Genomic DNA, 25,904 nt, shown 5'->3' with positions numbered 1-25,904 from the left:
CTGCAGCAAGACTCCTCTGCAGAATCCCCAGGTTCTCACCCATTGCTGGACATTTGAGGGACCTACATTGGCTCAGGGTGAAGAACCGTATCAAGTTCAAAGCCCTGAGCTATATGTATAAAATCAAGACCGGCAGTGCCCCTAAATATCTCCAAGCACTTGTCCGTCCTTATGTTCCATCCCGCCAATTAAGATCTGTAACCAAGGGTAACTTTGTGGTACCCAGAATTAAAGTTTCCAGAATGGGTGGGAGATTCTTTTCCTACCTAGGTCCTTCCCTCTGGAACACCTTGCCTTCCACCATCCGTAAAGAAACTAATTACACCCACTTCCGCAAAACCCTTAAGACCTGGCTGTTTGACCAATAACTCCTGCTTACTGTTCTGGCTTTTGCTCTATGTCCACTAAGGCTCAGCGAAACCCTTTTTGGGTAGCTGAGCGCCTAACATGTAATTAATAAATAATAAATAGTATGGGTATTGGGGTATAATTTCTCATTTTAGGATTCTGTTGCTGTTGTTTAGACTATGCAAATGAGAAATGGAAACTAAAAGCTTGTTTTATAAATTTTTTCAGTTACCCCCGACGAAGGGCTGAAATTGCCCGAAATGCATTGGGTTTAATAATAAAAAACTGCTTCTTATGAACTGAATGCGTCTGTACTTGTTCTTAAATGAGGTCCGGATGGACGACTTTGAACATGAGAAAACGTTGGAAATTTGCATGAGACCATACGTGTGGAGTTTAAAGATGGATTTTGAAGACTAAATCACATTCAAAAGGCAAGAGGATCATGATGAAAATGTGTGACACCAAGAAAAAGAAAAGCGCAAACAGCTTACAGCTGTGCCACTGGTTTCAGGGCGATGTGTCGCCCCAAAACTCCATGAGCCATTGTAACTAGGGGCCTACGGGGTAAGGCACCCACACCAGTGAGCACGCAACAGTGGACAAAATTAGAGTATTAAGTTAAAAGAAAGAAAAAGGAGGTGTGCATCTCATACCATTTCAAAGTGGGGTTAGGGCAGGGGGTGAGCATCTCCACTAGTCGGAGCTGTCCAGATCAGCATAACACAAGGTGAGAGCCTTTGATGCTCACTGCCAAGTTTTGCTGTTCTTGCTAGGGGGAAGAGAGAAGCACCTCCACCCAAAGCAGGTTTTGTGTCTGACATGCAAGAGCACAAAGACTCTCACCCCATGAGTGCAGAAACCTGTCTGGCGGTGGATGGCTGAGGGACCAGTCAGCCAATACAATAGAAGTTGATTGTTTATCAAAATGCATCTCGAAGATGTTGTCTGAATGCATTTTATAATAAATCCATCACTGGTATCAGTGTGGGTTTATTACGCTGAGAAGTTTGATACCAAACTTCTCACTCATGAGTAAAGCCGCAGTGGAGTTCATGTTGACTAACTCCCAGCCTATGTACACAAAATTGCTTTACTGCACTTAGTATCCAAGAATGGACTCACTCTGTAGGGGCATATTGCTCATGCAGCTATGGCCTCACCTGTGGTATGATGCACCCTGCCTTAAAGCTGTGAGGCCTGCTTGGGGGCTGACCACCCTATGCCACAGGTAGTGTTGGTAAGCATGGCACACAGGGGTGTGTGCCATGTTGACTCTTCAGATCGGTCTGCATCAAAACATGCAGCCTGCAATGGCAGTGTGTGGGTGTTAAGGTGAGGGGTGTCTGAGGGTGTCATAATACATGCTTCAACCCTGAGAAGTCCTCTCTGGTCACAAGGCCCTTGATACCAGGGATATGTTTTACAAGGGACTTACCTATGGCCCAGAGGTGTGCCAATTGTGGGAACAAAGGTACAGTTTTGGGAAAGAACACATGCCCTGGGAAACTGATTGACAGGGACCCTGGGCAAACTCAGTCAAGCTAACATCAGTTATCTGGCAAAAAGCTAGGGGGGGGGGGGGTAAACATGAAGAAATTGGCACTTTCCTACTGCCATGGACCAACTCCATTTAACGGCCAGCCTCTTGAGATCGTTGAGGTTTTCAATCAATAAGCCAAAGTCTTACTCAACTTCGCACACAGCGGATGTCATTCATGAGGGCAGTACTGGACACAGTGGCTTATGAAGATTCCAATGTTTTTCGGATTGGTCCTGGGTCTCTAGATGGCTCTGAGGCTACTTAGTCTCCTGTCCTCATGCATCATTTGGAATAACCAGTCCTTAAGTATTCTCTCAAGATTACAAAGACTAACTCATTGAAGAAGAGGCTCCTACCTGGGGAAGGAAGTCTGCTTTGAGGAGCAGTAGAAAATTTAATCTGGGACATCTCATCCAGCAGATTGGGAGTAGTAGTAGACTTGTAGGAAATCTACATAATCAAAGACATTGTAAGGAACAATTCTATTAACACATCTCTCACATATAACTCTTCATACCTTCTATACATTCCCCTCTTTGGCCACACTCTTGTCTACCTCATAGATCTAGTTTCTCATAATACCCACAAGGAATGGTTCATTCCAGGGCAAGATCCCTTGTTACCTTCCCACAAAGGTTTTTCTATGTTCCAAAATATCCTTTATTCAGGCAATGACCTGCCTAAAGCGATAGATAACTTATGCCGGGACTCTTTCTCACTTGTTTTTATTCTTGCTCTGACTCCACAAGAATTTCTTCATATAACTCTCAACAGTGCCTTCCTGCAGTAGGCCTTAAATTCCTGTAGATATTGGGTAATGATGAAAGGTGTCTTTCTTTCCTAATCTTCATAGCTTAAAAACACACTCAAGCAATGCCTTGGAAAAGCTACAAAGCGCAGTCAAGTGAATATCAGATTAGGAACACAAAGCTCAGAACTGCACATTGATATCTGTGTGTACTTGAAAAAGCTCTCAGTTTTAACTTCCCTGAAAGCAAGAAAATTGGTTGACGAGTGCTTAAGCTTGAGTGTGGTTCCCTTTTATAGAGAAATCTCACCCAGCCAAACAAGATCTTGCAGGAGTTGCCGCTTCCCATGAGATTCAAGATCGCCAACAGGACCCCTGGCAGCTAGAAAGAAGTCTCTTGGCCCACAAGCCAAAAAGCCTAGTGCTTGTGATCTCAAGTATTTTTTGTTTGTGGTCCCAGACGTATCTGAAGGCCTATATCAAAGATTTATTAAGTGCAGGCCACCTCTCTTGCCTCCTGCCTGCCATCTTGGTGGAGGCGAAGGATGGTTCCTGATAGCTGGCTTTGGCTTAACCATAGAACAGTAATCTTTGACAGGACTCTGTTTTAGGCTGTGTTCTGTACTGTAAAGGCAATTGTTTAATATTGCAGTTTTTGTTTCAGCTGCTTGAATCCTCAGGCAAAGTTGTTTGATGGCTCTGGCATTGCTTTCCCTTATCGGGACCATATTATATTGTTCATAATGTAGTATATGATTGTCTCTCGGGGGTAGTCCTGCCTCTTTATGAATGCTGCATGCCTTGTTATGAATGCTGCATTGCAGGGCTCAGATTCAGACTGTGCCCTTCCTCTTTAGGGCAGTGATAGAGTTCTCAGAAAATAGTGTTACTCAGGCTTTATATTTAACTAAAACTTGCATTTATGCTGTGCAGCAGTCCGTTTCAGGCAATTTTTGTCTTTACCCAGATGACCGATATGGATCTAAAACCGTATGGAAGCAGCATGGATCACTCAAAGCCTGGAACCCCGCCTATTGGGGGGCGAAGTACTACCCCAACTTCCAGTCCCTTTCGGTAAGGACTTTGGCATCATGTTAAAGTAGGATAATGATACCAGTTAAATCTTGTCAACGTTATATTTAAGTAAATGTTTTCTTTTGATGTACATGCATGTCCAGTACGCACCAAGCAGCATTAAAATGCAAATTAATGGAAGTGAATTTCTTCTGAGGTTCAGGATAGCCTATGTCTTCTACAACAAATTACTGATTCATAAAAGGGTATGTGCAAAAATTAGTTGCAAAGTCTCTGCAAAATACATGACTGCTGTTGCCTGACCATGTTCCTTCAACACTGAAGATCATACAAATATTTGCTTGGGGTTTCCAAATAACAGTTTAAAGTTAGTTTCCCACTTCTACAAAACGTGCCAGTTATATTCTGCAAGTCTTTAAGTATTAGGTTGATGTTTCCCATGGCTGGCTGGCTGTTTCGGTAATCGGATGATGTCTAAATCTGTTAGCAGTGTGTTCGATTTAATGGAGCGTGTTAATTTTGATTCATATTTGGAACTGTAATATAGGACACTGTACACTGTGATTTGGTAATTTCCTCAATAATCAAAGGCATGTAATGATTGAAATCACATTAAAAACAGTCTTACATAAAATTAAATCAGTAATTAATTTGGAGGAATATGTAACATTCAAAATTAAATTGTAGGAAGCTGGCTCTGTATATACAATACCAAAGTAAGGTATAGTGTGCAGAGTCCAATGGATCCCCAGAGGTATAGCAGAGGCTAAAGTACATAGTACCTTACTCTCTTTTGTGGTAGTGTGGTTGAGCAGTCAGGCTTATCAAAGGGTAGTGTTAAGCTTTTTTATTGTACACACTCAACAACTGAATTCAGACCTATTGTTTAAAAAAAAAAGTTTTTTCTGATGGATTCCTCACCTTTTGAATTACCCCATGTGCAGTATTCCACGGAAACTTTTCTCCACAGCGCTCCCATGTCGACGAGGACGTCCCAATGGAACGGCTCCGCACGCAACTCCGCATGACGTCAGCAGAGCCATAAGAAGACCTCGTCGGCGTGCCAATGTCCGTTCCACCCATTGTTTCCGTTCCCTTGAGGCGAACGGGTAAACCGATAACATTTCCACAAGTATACACAGTCTACACTCCCTAGTGACCATTATCACATTATACCAAATCTGGTGCTCACTGGAGACAAAGGCTGGTTGTGGAAAGCAGGGCATGTCCTCCGGGTTCTGGAGGGCTGTTGGCTGCAGGACACACCAGGATTTCGCTGGAGCAGGTCGAGGTCGGGACAGGCCGGTAGGACTTGGGGCCAAGTCATTTGCTGTCCTCTTCTTCAGCATGGCTCTTTGGTCCTTCTTCTTTCTTCTTGTCTGACGAGGCAAGGTTCGGAGTTGCCCCTAAATAATACATTTAGGGACATTACAGGTTGGTACTAGGTCTGGAACAATGGGTCCCTGTAGGAGAGTGGGGTCTGCAATCCTATGGTCACCCCAGATTTTTGCTTTTTGCTTCACTGGTTTACGACTTTCCCTGGCTGTGGGCCTGCTAATCAGACCCACAGCCTAGCTCTTCTCTCTCTAAATTGACAACCATGTACTTAAGGTGCATTTACCAATTGGTACTGGGCCACCTTATCAGTCCCTGTACAGTATACCTTAGGTATCTGAAAGAAACAGGTTAGTATTAGATTCCTTACCTTAGAATATCCCCAGGCGTCAGTCTGGATCCGGAAACTTTTGCGTAGCAGTACCCCTGCGCGTCGGTAGGCGTCGTCTGCAGGCGTCCCCTGCGGCTCCGCGTCGTGCGCCGTGATGACGTCGCTGGAGTATATAGACGCCGCCTCCGCGCGCTGACGTCAGTTCTTCTTTTTTCCGCGCCAGTTAGCGCAGATCCGAAGAGCAGTACTCCGGTCTTTTGACCAAGTGTTTGTTAACTTTAAATCTTTCTACGGTGCCGGTAGGATGCTTGGGTTTAAGAGTTGCGACGAGTGCGACCGCCTGATGTCGGTCGGAGGTCGAGGGAGCGGTCGAGGGAACGATCGCGGAGCCGCCATGAGCGCTCCGGGAGTCGCCACCATTCCTCCGGTTCGTCAGGTAAGCATCACAAGAGGTCGGGGCGTCGTCATCGCACCCCCGACGCCCGCGTGATGCGGCCGGGGGCTCGGGTGGCCCCACCCCCGCGGCCCCGCGTGGGTCGTCGGCGCCGTCTACCCCATACCCGTCGGTCCCTGGGGAAGGCGCGTCGCGCGAGGAGATTGAGGAGTTCCTCATGGCTATGAGGGCGAGGTCTCCTCCGGCGGGGCCTACGGCGCCTGCGGGCCCGTCGGTCCCGTCTGGGGGCCCGAGCGGTTCGGGTGCTCCTGCCTCGACGCCGCCGGTGGCTCCGGCCCCGGCGCCGCTGGGCCCCTCAGGTTCGTCGCCGGCTGGTCTACCGGCCTCTCCGGCGTCGGTTCCTTTGGGCCAACCCGTGGTACCGCCTCCGCGCGGCGCAGTGACTCCGCCGTCGGTTCCGGCCGGCGTCGGGTCCCCGGCGCCGCGCGGCGCCACCCCCATTCCCCCTCTGACTCCTGACGCGGAGTCGGACCGGCGTCGTCCGACGCCGGATCCGGCGCCGATGGGGCCCATTGACCCCGAAGTCTATATCGTCGACCCAGACTACGGCGATGAGGACGAGTATGGAGAGGGTTGGGAGGGGTCTGAGGACCCTTTATCCCGTGCCTGCCAGTATGATGTGGACTGGGTAGGTGACTTGGGTGATGCCAGTGGTCTGGACGAGTCGCCCAACACTGGGTTTGTCTCGCCGACCCCTGTGGCGTCTGAGGCGGGGGCTGCCTATTCGGTGGTCCTGCTGCGGGCTGCCAAGACCTTGGGCCTTGAGCTCCCCATCGCTAAGGTCAAACCAAACATTCTGACCGAAGTGTTTAAACCGCAGTCATGCCCTCAGGAGCCTCTGCTGCTGTTTAATGAGGCTCTGACGGATGTCCTTTTGGGCACCTGGTCTAGGCCCGCTTCCGGTGCACCGGTTGACCGGAACGTTGCCAGGCGTCACCGTCCGTGTTCGGACGACCCTGCCTTCCTCTCCACCCATCCCTCCCCGGAGAGTCTGGTGATCCAGGCCTCCACTTCGCAGTCCGCATTTCCATCGGCCCCGCCCGATCGGGAATCAAAGCGGTATGACCAATTTGGGAAAAAGGTATTTTCCTCTTTGAGCGCTGGACTGCGGTCTTGTAATACCGCATGCCTCTTGGGCCGCTACACCCACTCCCTGTGGGATACGGTCGCGGAGTGTTTGCCGCAATGCCCGCAGGAAGTGCGGGACAAGCTCAACCAGGCCTTGGTTGAGGGCCGGGATGCGGCGAGGTACTCGATCCGGTGTGGTCTTGACACGACCGACTCGCTGGGACGGGCTATGTCCACGACTGTGGCGATTCGGCGCCATGCTTGGCTGAGATCTGCCAACTTCTCACCGGACATCCAGAATGCCCTCATGGACATGCCATTTGATGGCAGTCGCCTGTTTGGTGACAAGGCGGACCACGCGCTGGAGCGCTTCAAGGACTCCAGGGTCACGGCCAAGTCCTTGGGTCTTTCGACCCAGCGCCAGCAGACGGGTTTGTTTCGCCCCTTTCGTGGCCAAGGAAGGGGCGGTCCCACACGTGCTGCCAGCCACGCGCCGCAGAACGCTCCCCAGCGCGGTGGCGGCCGTGGATTCCGCCGTGGTGGCGGTAGAGGGCAGCGGCGAGGTCAGTCCACACCTCCCCCCGCTGCAGCCTCCAAGTCTTCCTAGTCCGAGCTTTCGGGCTCACGTGACGCCAGTGGGTGGCAGGGTTCGCCATCACCACTCCCGCTGGCACGCGATTACATCGGACAGGTGGGTGCTGCAGCTCGTCCGAAGGGGCTACTCCCTCCCCTTCGAGTCCACTCCTCCAGCCATGCCACCGCAGAACCACCGTGTGTCGGGGGACCACTTGACACTTCTGCAGGAGGAAGTTACGGCCCTCTTGGCCAAGGGGGCCATCGAGCGCGTTCCTGGGCCAGAAGTAGGGTGTGGTTGCTACTCCCACTACTTTCTGGTGCCCAAGAAGGACAAAGGAGGCCTGCGTCCTATCTTGGACCTACGGAACGTCAACGGCTTCCTCCGGAAGGAGAAGTTCAAGATGTTGACTTTGGCTCAGGTCTTGGCTGCTCTAGACCCACAAGACTGGATGGTAGCGTTGGACTTGCAGGATGCGTATTTTCACATCCCCGTCCTGCCGGCCCACCGGCGTTACCTGCGGTTCACGGTAGGCCACGAGCACTTTCAGTTTATCGTGCTCCCATTCGGCCTTACCAGCGCCCCACGGGTGTTCACGAAAGTGATGGCGGTGGTCGCAGCTCATCTGCGCCGGTTAGGGGTTTCAGTCTTCCCCTACCTCGACGACTGGTTGTTGAAGGCGGGCTCGCCCCAGACAGTCGTCCACCACCTCCAGATGACGGCAGACCTCCTGCACGAGCTGGGGTTTTCCATCAACGTGCCGAAATCACACCTGTGTCCCTCTCAAAAGCTCCTTTTCATCGGAGCGGTTCTCGACTCGGCGCAGTTTCGGGTTTATCCTCCGGAACGGCGGGTCCGGGATATTCAGGCTCTGATTCCCATCTTTCAGCCGTTATCCCGGGTTTCGGTCAGGTTGCGGCTTCTGGGGCTGATGGCCTCCTGCATCCTTCTGGTGCATCACGCCAGATGGCGGATGCGGGCTCTGCAGTGGGACCTGAAGTTTCAGTGGGCCCAGCATCAGGGCAACCTGTCCGACCATGTCCTGATCTCGGAGGGCACTGCGAGACAGTTGCAGTGGTGGCTTACGGACCGCGATTGGGTAAGAGGCAGATCCCTCTCCCTTCCCCAACCGGAGCACGTAGTTGTGACGGACGCGTCCCTCCAGGGCTGGGGAGGCCACTTGGGAGAGGCAGAGATCAGAGGCATCTGGTCTCCGGCGGAGTCCCGGCTCCATATCAACATGTTGGGGCTGCGGGCGATTCGCCTAGCACTGAAGGCATTCCTCCCCTTTGTCAACGGGAGTGTAGTGCAGGTGTTCACGGACAACACCACCGCCATGTGGTACTGCAACAAACAGGGCAGTGTGGGGTCGTGGACCCTTTGCCAGGAGGCTCTGAGTCTCTGGCAATGGCTGGAACGTCAGGGCGTGACTCTGACGGTTCAACACCTGGCAGGTTCTCTGAACGCCAGGGCGGACGAACTCAGCCGTCGGTACTCGGTGGATCACGAATGGCGTCTGAACTCGGACGTGGCGAGAGGCCTCTTTCAGCAATGGGGAGAGCCTTGGTTAGATCTATTCGCCACAGAAGAGAACGTGCAATGTCATCAGTTCTGCGCGTTGGAGTTTCCAAGACGGCACTCGCTCGGCGACGCCTTTCGGCGCGAGTGGAGTTGCGGTCTGTTGTACGCCTTTCCGCCTATACCACTTCTGCCCAGAGTGCTGAAGAAGATCAGGCGCGACCGGGCCCAAGTTATCCTTGTGGCTCCGGACTGGGCTCGAAGATACTGGTATCCCGAGCTACTCAGCATGACAGTCGGTCCCTCGATCCGCCTGCCCCTTCAGGAGGACCTTCTGTCGCAGCAGCAGGGGACGGTCCTCCACCCGAACCTGTCCAGTCTCCACCTCCATGCTTGGAGATTGAGCGGCGACAGTTGAGGCCATTTGACTTGCCTCCTGAAGTCTGTGATGTAATTCTGGCAGCCAGGCGTCCCTCCACAAAGTCGGTATACGCCTGCCGGTGGAACAGATTTGTGGCATGGTGCACAGCAAAGGCTGTGGATCCCCTTTCTGCCCCTCTGTCTGAGGTTCTCCTCTTCCTTCTTTCCCTTGCCCAGCAGGGCTCTGCTCTGGGCACTATCAAGGGCTATCTTTCTGCCCTTTCCGCCTTCTTGAGGCTACCTGATCAGCCATCTTTATTCAAGTCCCCTGTTGTGTTAAGATTCTTAAAGGGCATCACGCACATGTATCCACCTGCTCCGTTCGTGATGCCTCAGTGGGACTTGAACCTGGTTCTGACATTCCTGATGTGTGCTCCCTTTGAGCCCCTTCATTCCTGTCCTCTCCGTCTTCTCACTTTAAAGACGGCCTTCCTGGTTGCCATCACCTCTGCCAGGAGAGTGAGTGAGCTCCAGGCTCTTTCTGTTAAACCTCCTTTCCTGTCTGTTCATCCTGACAAGGTGGTTCTTCGGACTAGACCTTCTTTCCTGCCCAAGGTAGTCTCTGCTTTTCACATTGGGCAGTCCATCACCTTGCCCTCCTTCTTCCCGCCTCCGCATCCTTCAAAGGATGAAGAGCGGCTCCATCGTCTGGACCCAAAACGTGCGCTTTCATTTTACATGGATCGCACACGCCAGTTCCGGGTGGATGACCAACTGTTTGTTGGCTACGTGGGTGAGAAGAAGGGAAGGGCGGTACAGAAACGAACCATCTCTCGGTGGGTCGTCCTGTGCATCAAAGCATGCTACTCTTTGGCTCGGAAGGAGCCTCCTGTTGGGCTGAGGGCCCATTCCACTCGGGCTACGGCGGCTTCTACTGCCCTGGGCCGGGGAGTCCCCTTGCAGGACATTTGCCAGGCGGCTACGTGGGCCTCGCTGCACACCTTTGCGAGGCACTACTGCCTGGACAGTCAAGTCCGGAGGGACGGCTTCTTTGGCCGTTCGGTCCTCCAGGACTTTCTGGTGTAGGTTGTATTGGTTCGCAGACCCACCTCCGGGGTTGGTATTGCTGGGGTATCTATTCTAAGGTAAGGAATCTAATACTAACCTGTTTCTTTCAGATGAACAAGTTACTTACCTTCGGTAACGATATATCTGTAAGAAACAGTAGTTAGTATTAGATTCCTTACCGCCCCGCCCATCCTCCCCGTTCTGCTAACTGATACCTAGGGTTAAGGACATCCCTTTCAGGGCCCTAGTTTCAAATGGCACCAGTGTTAGTTCTCACATGGCTCTGCGTGTTCTGGCGCGGAAAAGCTGTGTGCAAAGAACTGACGTCAGCACGCGGAGGCGGCGTCTATATACTCCAGCGACGTCATCACGGCGCACGACGCCGACGACGCGGAGCCGCAGGGGACGCCTGCAGACGACGCCTACCGACGCGCAGGGGTACTGCTACGCAAAAGTTTCCGGATCCAGACTGACGCCTGGGGATATTCTAAGGTAAGGAATCTAATACTAACTACTGTTTCTTACAGATATATCGTTACCGAAGGTAAGTAACTTGTTCATCCAGGCCATAGGTGTACCCAGGGCCTACCAGGGGCTGAAGCATGTATTATGCCACCCCTGGCTGGCCATCTAAAACTGACACAATTGGCTGCATGACTGCTGGGGCAAGGTGGTGTAATCACCCTTTGCATACCTGCCTATAGTATACCTATATCTAACCCTAAAAAAATGGACACATATCCTCCTATCAGTCACTCCTATGGCAGGCCTTATCAATCCTGAAGGCAGAGTGCTTGGAATTATGTGAGATGGTGCTCTAGCATGAGCTGAGCCTGTCTACAGCTTTCGGAACCAAGTCCTTTAGCTGTTTCCATGATAACGCTATACCATATACTCTTAAGTGCATTATCAACCTCGCGGTTAAATGCTAACTCTGGTATAACATTATCAAAACATGTCGAGTAAGGTGTCATACGAATTGGAATACTACCTCCTCGCCAATTCTGGCGACGGGGGTAGCATTCCACCCTTCTAGAGGGACACGACATGTATATAACTGAGAACCCTGGTTAAAGTTAACTCGAGCCTTGGCATCACAAAATGGATGCTGCCACCACAGACACAAGTCTGACCTCCTGCTGCTGGGAGTCCTTCCAGCGAGGGAGGCTTGGACAAAGGGTTTCCTACCTGGGGAGGTGCTAGCACCACCCCAGACAGGATTTTGTGTATTGAGGTAGGGAGGCCTGAAAGGAATGAGACATGCCTGGGGCACACAAGGTGCCCTGTGCATACACCGGTTCAAACCAATTGCTGGGGCACTCCAGCCCCAGCTCTGACGGGAAACCGGACAAAGGATAGGGGGTGTAGGCACCCCCCTTCCTGGTCCCACCCAGGGGAGGGGCCTAGTCAGTAGTGCAGCCCCCTTTAGGAGAATAAAGGTAGGAGCTGGTCCCATTCCAAATTAGATTATCCTGAACAATTCTACAAGAAGAAACTCTGGACTTCGACTTTCTGCTCCACAGAAGACTGAAGAATCTCCCTTGTGGACAAGGAATGTCCACCCTGCAACTGCAGGCACCATCAAGCGTCCAGCGGCTTCACTTTGTCGTCTTCCCTCGAGGATCCAGACTTCAGAGCCCAACGAGACCCGGATTCCCAGACCTCCCCGACCTCAACTCACATCTGCAGCAAAGCTGAGACCCTTGGGTGCGGCGAGACACGTGGGACCGGCTATCTTGAACGAACCTGCACTTCGCTTCCAGCACGACTCCCGAGGTAAACTCGACCAAGTGCTTTGGGGATTGAGAAGCCCCAGCCCCGAGCAGCCCCTGCACCGAAGATCAGCCCTCCAGCTTCCACGAGATCTGCGTGGGGCCCTTCTGCTTGTTTGCTGCTCGACGCGTTGTCTGGTCACTTGCCGGCTGGCTAGTGGCCTCCTAGACGACGAACCTTTGAATCTTCACTGCTGGTCTGGTTGCTCCAGACTGGCCCTTGCTCCCTTCCAAAAGAGGGGCACCCCGGACTCTCCTAGTCCGCACCAGAAGCCTTTTCCACTCACGGCGTGGGTTGCCTTTGCCAAGGCCTGTTGACTCCAATCCCGGATCCAACACCGCCGACAGCGAGAGCCTGCGTGGGACAGCTCGTGCCTCCATCCTGGTCGTCGAAGACACCTCCATGTCCACGTGGCTGCAGAGTCAAGCGTCCACTCTTCACCTGATCTCGACGACAGCATCTGGTTCCTTCCTGGTTCCACACCGGTCACTGGCTAGTGACTTTGAACACTGTCCCCTCTGCTTTCAGGTCCTCTTCTTCACTGATCCACCCTTGGATCGCACCGGACATCTTCCTCCTGGTCGCCTGCAGCATCTTTTCTTCCAGGCTCCATAGACTTCAACGCGAGAACCCGACAATCTTTTACACCTATGCACCCGCAGCCCGTGGGTGAGGTAATGAGAGCATTTCGGTGCTCAAGGGTAGTTTAACTGTCCTAGTGTCCAGTTCCACAGTCGTTATAGTCCTACCTAGTCAGGATTGTCCGTACTCACCTTTAACTTGAATTGTACTGTCCATAGACGTTGTTACGCATCTTGCGTGTGAGTTCACACTCTGCACACGCGTCCCGTGGGCCTCCTATTACTTACCTAGAGTTAGTGTAGCGTGGTCCCATCGATCCTACAGCCTCTGGACAGCTCCATTCCTTCTATCGACTTTCACATTCCACTTACTTAGTATATGGTTTGTCGTGCCCCTAGTGCACCATTGTAATTTTGTGCAACTTATCATATTTTTCTTAAGAGATTGTCATGTGCTTAGCCCTCTGACCTCATAAAGAGTTCAGAGGTGTTATTAATAAATATACTGTTTATTTTCATAACAACCTGTGTGGTGTCCTTTCATCTGGTATTCAAGGGGTTATATTGTGGTAAAACAGCTGGCTTCACATGGCAAAATAGTTTAGCCTAAGACTGCTTTGTCCATGCTACCATAAGGATAGCTGGTCTATAAGGTTGACTTACAACCAATCACCATAAGGGTTGTTTGGACTGATACAAGGTGATCACTAGAACTAGTGAGCATCATATATCAGGCCAACTTCTCACAGTCCCTTCCTGGAGGTGGGTACACCCCCTATTTTGCCACCCTCCGGTGGGAGGGGAGAATAAGCCTTGCACTGATAGGCTAGGTCTCCAGTCTGGAATATTGCGGGGACTGAGAGTTGTACTTCACCTCGCCTCTTCCCCCCCCCCGACATGGTGTCCCCTGCAAATTCTCCTGCCCAGAGTGAGGGTACGAACCGGTGGGGGCCAGTTGCTGGGAGCAGCAAATGGCAGGGTAGCTCACAAATGTAAAAAGCCTTTGAAGCTACTCCTTCCCCTTCGTGGACCCTGCCTATCTTGGGGAGAAGGGGAGGCTTGGCACCTCAACCCAGGATGTGCTTAGTTTCAGGACCCCGAGAGCGGCAGGCTTTCGACCCAGGGCTCCAGAACCATGTCTGGTGGTGGCAGCTGGCAAGTAGCCACTCAGCCAGGACACTAGAGTCCTACAATGTCTAAGAATTGACTTAGATACTGTAGAGGTACAAGGCTTATGCACCTGTACCCTCACCACTAGTATAGTGCACCCAGCTAGATCGGTGGCTTACCTATGCCAGGGCAGTGGATTGTAGGCATATCGACTCTTCACTTTGTTCTGCACTAAAAATATGCAGCCTGCAATGGCAGTGTGTGTAAAGGTACATGGCCTCTATGGGTGGCACAATAAATGCTGCAGCCCTTATAGGCCTTCCCTGGTCACAGTGCCCTTGGTACCTATCGTGCCTTTTACAAGGGGCTTACATGTGGCCAGAGAGTTGCAAATTGGGGTTTGCAACACTGTAATTTAGGGAAATAACATAGGCCCTGGGTACTTGGCTGGCAGGAACCCAGGGCACATTCCAAGTACATCAACAGTAGGCAAAAAGTGGGGGCAACCATGCAAAAAAAGGCACTTTCCTACATTTACTTTTCTAGTTTGGCATGAAACATACTAATAACACAGTCTAAGCAGCACAGGACATTGGTAAACAGGTTAACTCTTTTCAAGGCGCTAAGTTACTTTTGTTGCAGTACAAGACAGTTGAACATTTAAAAGATTCTTCAGATAAAACCCACTGTCCAATCCTATGGAGGAAAACCTCTTAAGTTTACAGGTAGGTGGATGGTTTTGGATATGGAGTTTTGGGGTGTAGAACCAAGTTTCCCCAAGGCTCTGGTTGGCACTCAAGGAGCACCACCAGCGGCACTAGGGCGGCTGGGTGCAGGGTGCTAATGTTAGCCAGTGTGGCTAGCGGCCACCTCGGTTGTGGGCTGCTCACAGGCAGGCATCTTGGTCTTGAGAGCCAAGCTGCTAGGGTTAGGGCATAGGGGTCCCAGGTTAGCACCAAGTCCACACCACCAGCAGGGCAGGGGCGACCGGGTGCACAGTGCTCAGAAGGTGTCAGTAGCCCAATGCTTTCCTATGGAGGATGTTGATCGCGGAAAAGGACTGCAGGCCTGAGCCAGAAGACTGGACTAAGGGAGCCAACGACTGGAGGATGAAGTTGAAGAGTTGCTGGACACCAGGACACCGACTGTCGGTCGGACACCTCAGGACTCCGGGGCTGAGGGTGCAAGAGTGTCCTTTCCTGTCTAGTTCTTCTCACTGGTCGCGGTTGAGCGGCCTTCAAGATGAGTCTGCAGGTGTTGAGAACATTGGTGGAGGCCATCCAACGCAGGAACACAGGTCAGGTTCGCGGGGGGGGAGGCACTCGAACTGTAGTTGCGTGCGTTGGGTGCAGAGTGGGGAGGACTCTCGGATCCAGCTGGCTCTGGAGTCCTGGTTTGGTGTTGGACAAATCCAATGTCAACGGGAGATCAAAGTTCTTTGGGAAGGCAGGGCTAGGCCTTGGAGACTGCTGGCTGGTTTCAGCTTGCAGGGGTTTCGGAGCAGGAGACAGGCCGGTGGGGCTGGGGCCATAGCAATTGTCATCGTCCTCTCCTTGTGCAGCACAGCTCTTCAATCCTCCTCCTTGTCACGTAGAATCTATGTTCAGGTTTGCCCCCAAAATACTGTATTTAGGGGTCTGGAAGTAATAGCCAATGGACTACTGTTCTTAGGGTGACTACACCGTTGGGGTGCTCACCCCACGTGGGGGGTGGTAGACCCCATCCCTAGCCCTATCCCTGGTGGCAGCTGGTCCTGAAGAGTAGGCTTCATCATGCCTCTTCCACCTGAGAGGTGGGGTTGGCAGAGGTGGGCACACCTTCTGGGATTTCCTAATTTTTCCTGCCTGCCTTCCCGGCGAAAAGGGGGTGAGTCTGGAAGAGGGCCTGCACTTGATAGCAGGAGAGACTAGGGGTCGCTTTGTAAAGATGGCAAGGCCTTTGAAGCTCCCCTGCCACAGATAGATCATACTGACCTGGGGAGGTGTGAACTCCTCGGCCCAGGAAAGGCCAGAATGGCCCAGGGAGAGAAGGCTACCACCCATGGGGTCCAGAATCATGTCTTGTGGTAGCAGGCTGGTGGTCACTAGTCAGAAACCCACCAGAAGCTGATTTGGTTCACGGGTCCACCCTAAAGGGAACCCCTGCGTGCTGGGAATCCTAAATCTGACACTGGGGTCAGTGCAGGTTCATAATCCTGGTATGTTTGATACCAAACATCCCAGGATTCAGTAAAGCCATCATTGTGATAGGAAACTCGTAATGAGCACTTATAATAACTAAGAATGACCTTAGATATTATATGGGCCAGCCTGCTCATGCAGATAGGCCCTCACATGAGACATAGTGCACCATACCTTACCTAGGCCTCATGCAGTGCTGGACCAGCATAGCACACATGGATGTGTCACGTCGACTCTTCACTTTTAACTGCACCATAACACGCGGGCTTCAATGGCAGTGTGCATGTTTGTGGAGAGAGGTCTCTGAGGGTGGCACATAATTTAAATTTTCTCAATTGTGCAACGGGCCCTTTACGGTCTCTGTCCCATCTATTTGCAGAAGAAACTGGCTTTTTACACACCTGGGAGACAGCTGCGTTTGTCTTCGCAGCTGCTGATGCAGACTCCGAAGTTTAAGCGTCCGCGACTGGGGGGGGAACTCTTTTGTGCGCAAAGCTTGTCTAGCCTGGAATGCGCTGACCTTGGCCTTGATGGCCACTCAGGATCCTCTTCTGTTTAGGAAAGCCTTAAAAACCTTACTGTTTTAATTGGTAACTGTGCATTTTCTACCTTCTTGCTGTTAGCGCCGGGACACTTCCGAGTAGCTGTGCGCTGTATAAATTAAAATAACATAACATAACAATACATTCTCAATAGCCTTTTTCTGGCTACCATGCCCTTGGTACCATAAATACCCTTTATAAAGGGACTTATAGGTAGCCCAAGATTGTGCCAATTGTGAAAATAATGGTACAGCATAGGGAAAGAACACAGGCCTTGGGAATTTCATTGGCAGTGACCCAGGGCACACTCAGTCAAAACTGCATCAGTTTCCTGGCAAAGAAGTTAAATGCAACCATGCAGGAAGGGCTCTTTCCTACATTAATGTTTTATAATTGCTAAAGTTTCTTCTTCCTTTTGCAGTTCTCTATATTGCCAAAACCTTGCAGAATATCCTACCCTGTTTAGAAAGGATCAGTATGATGCATTCAAGTCCTTATTGCTAACCACGTTTTAAGGTGCTTCAGTTTTATTTGGGACTTTTTTGTTGAGAGGTTCTAAATATCACCACTTGCAGGAAGCGGTCTTAGTTTTGTGGGTTTTTTTGTTGCTTTTTGCAAGCACCAGTCCAGACAATTTTTAAATACTATAACCTCATAGAGTAGACTAAAGAAAACAATAGGCCAGCAACCTTTTTAGCATGTCTTTTATTCTGTATCTTGTCACTTTGACATTGTCAGAGGTGGTGTTCACTACAAATCTAACTAGAGATGACCTGACATTCATTCTTCAGATTTTTTTAAATACATTTTTGAGTATTTTCCTTAGAATCTAGATCTATTGAGGGAGGCGTGGGATGAGATTGCTTGTCTTGTTAAATTTGGGTGTTTATAGGGAAACTTACCTTCTTACAAAAATAAAAAGTTGTTTATTATTGTTTTATCTGCACACACTCTCCCCCTCCCTCGAGCATGAAGCGAGTAGTGACAACTTTGAATATTCAGTTGCTTGCTAATTACAATATATCAAATACTGCAGTAAATATCTGAAAGAAACAGGTTAGTATTAGATTCCTTACCTTAGAATATCCCCAGGCGTCAGTCTGGATCCGGAAACTTTTGCGTAGCAGTACCCCTGCGCGTCGGTAGGCGTCGTCTGCAGGCGTCCCCTGCGGCTCCGCGTCGTCGGCGTCGTGCGCCGTGATGACGTCGCTGGAGTATATAGACGCCGCCTCCGCGCGCTGACGTCAGTTCTTCTTTTTTCCGCGCCAGTTAGCGCAGATCCGAAGAGCAGTACTCCGGTCTTTGACCAAGTTTTTTGATAACTCTAATTCGGTGCCGGTAGGATGCCCGGTTTTAAAAGTTGTGACGGGTGCGACCGCCTGATGTCGGTCACCGACCACCATCGGTGCCTGGGCGCGGACCACGACGTCGAGTCCTGCGTCGACTGCCGGGCCTTGACGAGGAAGGCTAGGCGGGAGCGGTCCCGCAAGCTGCTCGAGCTCCGGATGTCGGCCCCGCGTCGAGAGCGGTCCCGGTCCGGCCGGAGGTCGAGGGAGCCGTCGAGAGAACGGTCGCGGAGCCGCCACGAGCGCTCCGGAAGTCGTCACCATTCCTCCGGTTCCTCAGGTAAGCGACACAAGAAGTCGGGGCGTCGTCATCGCACCCCCGACTCCCCCCCGACGCTCGCGCGATGCGGCCGGGGGTTCGGGTGGCCCCACCCCCGCGGCTCCGCCGACGCTGCCTGCTCCATACCAGTCGGTCCCTGGGCAAGGCGCGTCGCGCGAGGAGATGGAGGAGTTCCTCATGGCCATGAGGGCGCTGTCTCCTCCGACGGGGCCTACGGCGCCTGCGGGCCCGGTGGTCCCGTCCGGGGGCCCGAGCGGTTCGGGTGCTCCTGCCCCGGCGCCGTCGGGTGCTCCGGCCCCGGCGCCGGCTCCGGCCCCGGCGCCGCTGGGCCCTTCAGGGTCGTCGCCGGCTGGTCACCCGGCCTCTCCGGCGCCGATTCCATTGGGGCAACCCGTGGTGCCGCCTCCGCGCGGCGCCGTGACCGTCGGGGTTCCGGCTGGCGTCGGGGCTCCGGCTCCGGGCGGCGCCACCCCCATTCCCTCTCCAATTCCGGACGCGGAGTCGGACCGGCGTCGTCCGACGCCGAGTCCGGCGCCGATGGGGCCCATTGGCCCCGAGGAGCCGGTCTACATCGTTGAATCCGAGTATGGTGATGATGAAGATTATGGAGAGGGTTGGGAGGGGTCTGAGGACCCTCTGTCACGCGAGTGTCAGTACGACGTGGACTGGACAGGTGACTTGGGTGATGCCAGTGGTCTGGACGAATCTCCTAACCCTGGTTTTGTCTCGCCTCCCACTGTGGCGTCGGAGGCTGGGGCTGCCTACTCTGTGGTGCTGATGAGGGCTGCCAAGGCCTTGAGCCTTGAGCTCCCCGTCGCAAAAGTGAAGCCTAACATCCTCACCGAGGTCTTCAAACCGCAGTCATGCCCACAGGAGCCTCTGCTGCCGTTTAATGAAGCCTTGACGGACGTTCTGTTGGGCACGTGGTCCAGGCCCGCTTCAGGTTCGCCTGTTGATAGGAACGTTGCCAGGTGCCACCGTCCGTGTCCGGACGACCCTAAGTTCCTGTCCACCCATCCCACCCCTGAGAGTCTGGTGATCCAGGCCTCAACATCCCAATCCGCATTCCCGTCGGCCCCGCCCGACCGGGAATCTAAGAGGTACGACCAGTATGGCAAGAAGGTCTTCTCGTCCCTGAGTGCGGGACTGCGGTCTTGCAATACCGCATGCCTCTTGGGCCGCTACACCCACTCTCTGTGGGATCCGGTCACGGAGTGTCTGCCGCAATGCCCGCAGGAGGTACGGGACAAGCTCGGCCAGGCTATGGTTGAGGGCCGAGACGCGGCGAGGTATTCCATCAGGTGTGGTCTTGATACGACCGACTCGCTGGGCAGAGCGATGTCCACGACGGTGGCGATTCATCGCCACGCCTGGCTGAGATCCGCCAATTTTTCGCCGGATGTCCAGAATGCCTTGATGGACATGCCGTTCGATGGCAGTCGCCTGTTTGGCGACAAAGCGGACAACGCGCTTGAGCGCTTCAAGGACTCCAGGGTCACGGCCAAGTCCTTGGGTCTCTCGACCCAGCGCCAGCAAACGGGTTCGTTTCGCTCCTTTCGTGGCCACGGAAGGGGCGGTCCCACACGTGCTGCCAGCCACGCACCGCAGAACACTTCTCAACGCGGTGGCGGCCGTGGATTCCGCCGTGGTGGCGGTCGGGGACAGCGGCGAGGTCAGGCCACACCTCCCCCCGCAGCAGCCTCCAAATCCTCCTAGTCCGAGCTTTCAGGCCCATGTGACGCCAGTGGGTGGCAGGGTTCGCCATCACCACTCCCGCTGGCGCACTATCACATCGGACAGGTGGGTGCTGCAGCTCGTCCGAAGGGGCTACTCCCTCCCCTTCGAGACCACTCCTCCAGCCATGCCACCGCAGAACCACCGTGTGTCGGGGGACCACTTGACACTTCTGCAGGAGGAAGTTACGGCCCTCTTGGCCAAGGGGGCCATCGAGCGCGTTCCTGGGCCAGAAGTAGGGTGTGGTTGCTATTCCCACTACTTTCTGGTACCCAAGAAGGACAAGGGGGGCCTGCGTCCTATCTTGGATCTACGGAACGTCAACGGCTTCCTCCGGAAGGAGAAGTTCAAGATGTTGACTTTGGCTCAGGTCTTGGCTGCTCTAGACCCACTAGACTGGATGGTAGTGTTGGACTTGCAGGATGCGTATTTTCACATCCCCGTCCTGCCGGCCCACCGGCGTTACCTGCGGTTCACGGTAGGCCACGAGCACTTTCAGTTTATCGTGCTCCCATTCGGCCTTACCAGCGCCCCACGGGTGTTCACGAAGGTGATGGCGGTGGTCGCAGCTCATCTGCGCCGGTTAGGAGTTTGTCTTCCCCTACCTCGACGACTGGTTGTTGAAGGCGGGCTCACCCCAGACAGTCGTCCACCACCTCCAGATGACGGCAGACCTCCTGCACGAGCTGGGGTTTTCCATCAACGTGCCGAAATCACACCTGTGCCCCTCTCAAAAGCTCCTTTTCATCGGAGAGGTTCTCGACTCGGCGCAGTTTCGGGTTTATCCTCCGGAACGGCGGGTCCGGGATATTCAGGCTTTGATTCCCATCTTTCAGCCGTTATCCCGGGTCTCGGTCAGGTTGACGCTGCGACTTCTGGGACTGATGGCCTCCTGCATCCTTCTGGTGCATCACGCCAGGTGGCGGATGCGGGCTCTGCAGTGGGACCTGAAGTTTCAGTGGGCCCAGCATCAGGGCAACCTATCCGACCACGTCCTGATCTCGGAGGGCACTGCGAGACAGTTGCAGTGGTGGCTTACGGACCGCGATTGGGTCAGGGGCAGATCCCTCTCCCTTCCCCAACCGGAGCACGTAGTTGTGACGGACGCGTCCCTCCAGGGCTGGGGAGGCCACTTGGGAGAGGCGGAGATCAGAGGCATCTGGTCTCCGGCGGAGTCCCGGCTCCATATCAACATGTTGGAGCTGCGGGCGATTCGCCTAGCACTGAAGGCATTCCTCCCCTTTGTCAACGGGAGTGTGGTGCAGGTGTTCACGGACAACACCACCGCCATGTGGTACTGCAACAAGCAGGGCGGAGTGGGGTCGTGGACCCTTTGCCAGGAGGCTCTGCGCCTCTGGCAATGGCTGGAACGTCAGGGCGTGACTCTGACGGTTCAACACCAGGCAGGTTCTCTGAACGCCAGGGCGGACGAACTCAGCCGTCGGTGCTCGGTGGATCACGAATGGCGTCTGAACTCGGACGTGGCGAAAGGCCTCTTTCTGCAATGGGGAGAGCCTTGGTTAGATCTATTCGCCACAGAAGAGAACGCGCAATGTCATCAGTTTTGCGCGTTGGAGTTTCCAAGACGGCACTCGCTCGGCGACGCCTTTCGGCGGGAGTGGAGCTGCGGTCTGTTGTACGCCTTTCCGCCTATACCACTTCTGCCCAGAGTGCTGAAGAAGATCAGGCGCGACCGGGCTCAAGTTATCCTTGTGGCTCCGGACTGGGCTCGAAGGTACTGGTATCCCGAGCTACTCAGCATGTCAGTCGGTCCCTCGATCCGCCTGCCCCTTCAGGAGGACCTTCTGTCGCAGCAGCAGGGGACGGTCCTCCACCCGAACCTGTCCAGTCTCCACCTCCATGCTTGGAGATTGAGCGGCGACAGTTGAGGCCATTTGACTTGCCTCCTGAAGTCTGTGATGTGATTCTGGCAGCCAGGCGTCCCTCCACAAAGTCGGTATACGCCTGCCGGTGGAACAGATTTGTGGCATGGTGCACAGCAAAGGCTGTGGATCCCCTTTCTGCCCCTCTCTCCGAGGTTCTCCTCTTTCTTCTCTCTCTTGCCCAGCAGGGCTCTGCTCTGGGCACTATCAAGGGCTACCTTTCTGCCCTTTCCGCCTTCTTACGGCTACCTGATCAGCCATCTTTGTTCAAGTCCCCTATTGTACTGAGATTCTTGAAGGGCATCACGCACATGTATCCACCTGTTCCGTTCGTGATGCCTCAGTGGGACTTGAACCTGGTTCTGACTTTCTTGATGTGCGCTCCCTTTGAGCCGCTTCATTCCTGTCCTCTCCGTCTTCTCACTTTAAAGACGGCCTTCCTGGTTGCCATCACCTCTGCCAGGAGAAGTGAGTGAGCTCCAGGCTCTTTCTGTGAAACCTCCTTTCTTGTCTGTTCATCCTGACATGGTGGTTCTTAGGACTAGACCTTCTTTCCTGCCCAAAGTAGTTTCTGCTTTTCACATCGGGCAGTCCATCACCTTACCCTCCTTCTTCCCGCCTCCGCATCCTTCAAAAGATGAAGAGCGGCTCCATCGTCTGGACCCAAAACGTGCGCTTTCATTTTATATGGATCGCACACGCCAGTTCCGGGTGGATGACCAACTATTTGTTGGCTACGTGGGTGAGAAGAAGGGAAGGGCGGTACAGAAACGGACCATCTCTCGGTGGGTCGTCCTGTGCATCAAAGCATGCTACTCATGGCTCGGAAGGAGCCTCCTGTTGGGCTGAGGGCCCATTCCACTCGGGCCACGGCGGCTACTACCGCCCTGGGCCGGGGAGTCCCTTTGCAGGACATTTGCCAGGCGGCTACGTGGGCCTCGCTGCACACCTTTGCGAGGCATTACTGCCTGGACAGTCAAGTCCGGAGGGACGGCTTCTTTGGCCGTTCGGTCCTCCAGGATTTTCTGGTGTAGGATTGTATTGGTTCGCAGACCCACCACCGGGGTTGGTATTGCTGGGGTATCTATTCTAAGGTAAGGAATCTAATACTAACCTGTTTCTTTCAGATGAACAAGTTACTTACCTTCGGTAACGATATATCTGTAAGAAACAGTAGTTAGTATTAGATTCCTTACCGCCCCACCCATCCTCCCCGTTCTGCGAACTGATACCTAGGGTTAAGGACATCCCTTTCAGGGCCCTAGTTTCACATGGCACCAGTGTTAGTTCTCACATGGCTCTGCGTGTTCTGGCGCGGAAAAGCTGTGTGCAAAGAACTGACGTCAGCGCGCGGAGGCGGCGTCTATATACTCCAGCGACGTCATCACGGCGCACGACGCCGACGACGCGGGGACGCCTGCAGACGACGCCTACCGACGCGCAGGGGTACTGCTACGCAAAAGTTTCCGGATCCAGACTGACGCCTGGGGATATTCTAAGGTAAGGAATCTAATACTAACTACTGTTTCTTACAGATATATCGTTACCGAAGGTAAGTAACTTGTTCTTTTTGTCATCATAACCAATCCCTTATCTCATCCCTGCCCTATTTTGACCAGCAACAAAGCCAATCCTGCATGTATCTGATAGACTACAGACATATCTTTTCCAAACCCAGTAGTTCCAGCAGCAGCGATGGCGTCATCTCCCTCCCCACTATTCTGAAAGTACATCATTGATGGATGCCCAATACTAGATGAACAGGGCTTGTCCTGACCAAATATAGGAATTTGCCATCTGGTGCTAACTTCTTCTGCAACTTTAGTTTATCTCCTACCCAAAGGATTCAGATTCGCTTGTAGTGTAGTAGTTGAGGTTTATTATATGAAATCTTTCTAGCCTATATGCAATATTTTGACTCCTCATCATTTAGAGGTGTTTCCAAGTCTGTGTCCCAGGTACATCTATCCAGTGATTGTCTGATCATCGTATCTGCCAGAATATTATTATCTAGTCTGGATATTATTTTCCTGAAATTAGTACTTCATCAACTCAGTGAGCATAGGTAATTTGAGATGCTCGGCTATATATTGTGCTTTGGTTTTCATCAATGTTCTAGATTCTTTTTAAAATTTTTAGATTGAGCCTGGGCAGCGCATGCGCTGCTCAGCGAGGCATGCTGTATTATAGAATCTGAAAGAGACGCGTTAGTGATAGATTCCTTACCTTAGAATATCCCCAGGCGTCGGACTGGATCCGGAATTTTTTTGCGTAGCAGTACCCATGCGCGTCTCCGCGTCCGTCGTCTGTGTCGTGAGCGCCGTGATGTCGTCTTCGGAGTACTTAGACGCAGCCTCCACGTGCTGACGTCAGTTCTTTTTTCCGCGCCAGCTAGCGTAGATCTGGAAAAAGTTGTACCCTAGTCACTTTTTGACTAACCTTTTAAGATCCCTTTTGATCTACTTTCGAAGTCTACTCGACTCCGACGGTGCCGGTAGGGATGCCCGGGTTCAAGCACTGCGCCGACTGATGTCGGTTACCGACCCCCATCGCCGATGCCTGCACTGTTTAGGCCTGGACCATGTGATGCATATGTGTGGTGTTTCCGAGGGTAACTCATTTACTGCCCCCTCCCCCCAGCAGAAGGAGGCGGGCAGGGAGAAGAGGGCTTTTACCACCCCGAAAGTCCTGCCAGCAGCCCGGAACATCGGAGCCCAGCTGCCAGCCCGGGCATGTTTTCTCCGATGACTACAGAGTGCCATGGACTTTACATTATGTCTGTTTCTTCAAATGTTTAAATCGGACTTTGTATACTTCTTTCCTATATTCCTCTGTATTCTTTTTCTTTACTTCATCCCCCCCTCCTTCTGCCTCATTCCTGCAGCCTTTCACTGTCCCTTCTCTTCTATTTACTGCACTGTCCTTCACAGTGCTTAATTTGAGCCAGTGGTTTCCGGTGCTCAGCACCGGCACTTAATCATCAACCCTGGTGCTTGTAGCGTGAACTCAATCCAATTAGAGCGCTTTTCATCAGCACCAGTTAAGGACACACTCATTTTTGTAGGTACTGGAGATTAAGTGATTTGGCCAGAACCACAGAATGTTGAGCCGAAGTTGGCAGCTCTGGCCATTACGCCACACCCTCTCCCATTCCTGTTTAGTAGTAGGTTCTGCTTTAGGTGGAGCTAACAGGAGAAATGGGCTGGTGCAAGCTGCCTCTTGACGAGAGCACTCAGACACCACCACATCACTCGGGAACACCACCACATCACTCGGGAACGCCACCACATCACTCGGGGACACCACCACATCACTCGGGGACACCACCACATCACTCGGGGACACCACCACATCACTCGGGGACACCACCACATCACTCGGGGACACCACCACAACACTCGGGGACACCACCACATCACTCGGGGACACCACCACCTCACTCGAGGACACCACCACCTCACTCGGGGACACCACCACCTCACTCGGGGACACCACCACCTCACTCGGGGACACCACCACCTCCCTCGGGGACACCACCACATCCCTCGGGGACACCACCACATCCCTCGGGGACACCACCACATCCCTCGGGGACACCACCACATCCCTCGGGGACACCACCACATCCCTCGGGGACACCACCACATCCCTCGGGGACACCACCACATCCCTCGGGGACACCACCACATCCCTCGGGGACACCACCACATCCCTCGGGGACACCACCACATCACTCGGGGATACCGGCACATCACTCCGGGACACCGGCACATCACTCGGGGACACCACCACATCACTCTGGGGCACCACCGCATCACTCTGGGGCACCACCACATCACTCGGGGGCACCACCACATCACTCGGGGACACCACCACATCACTCGAGGACACCACCACATCACTCGGGGACACCACCACATCACTCGGGGACACCACCACATCACCCGGGGGCACCACCGGGGACACCACCACATCACTCGGGGACACCACCACATCACCCGGGGACACCACCACATCACTCCGGGACATCACCACCACATCACTCGGGGACACCACCACATCACTCGGGGACACCACCACATCACTCGGGGAC

At 53.2% G+C, this 25,904-nt stretch overlaps 1 protein-coding gene across 3 annotated transcripts in view; it reads left to right on the top strand.

Moving 5' to 3' along the window:
* The window catches only part of PRRC2C (proline rich coiled-coil 2C), a 1,522,187-nt gene that overhangs the window by 1,435,925 nt on the left and 60,358 nt on the right, over positions 1-25,904 (top strand). For all 3 annotated transcript variants that reach the window (XM_078642844.1, XM_078642853.1, XM_078642862.1), the window contains one exon: positions 3,607-3,713. In XM_078642844.1, coding sequence (XP_078498970.1) covers positions 3,607-3,713 — 107 coding nt within the window. The remainder of the gene's footprint in view (positions 1-3,606; positions 3,714-25,904) is intronic.

Source organism: Lissotriton helveticus, chromosome 1_1 (assembly GCF_964261635.1).
Source record: "Lissotriton helveticus chromosome 1_1, aLisHel1.1, whole genome shotgun sequence".
NCBI lineage: Eukaryota > Metazoa > Chordata > Amphibia > Caudata > Salamandridae > Lissotriton > Lissotriton helveticus.
The sequence above is the reverse complement of the archived record's forward strand: the minus strand, read 5'-3'. Positions and strand labels throughout refer to the sequence as shown.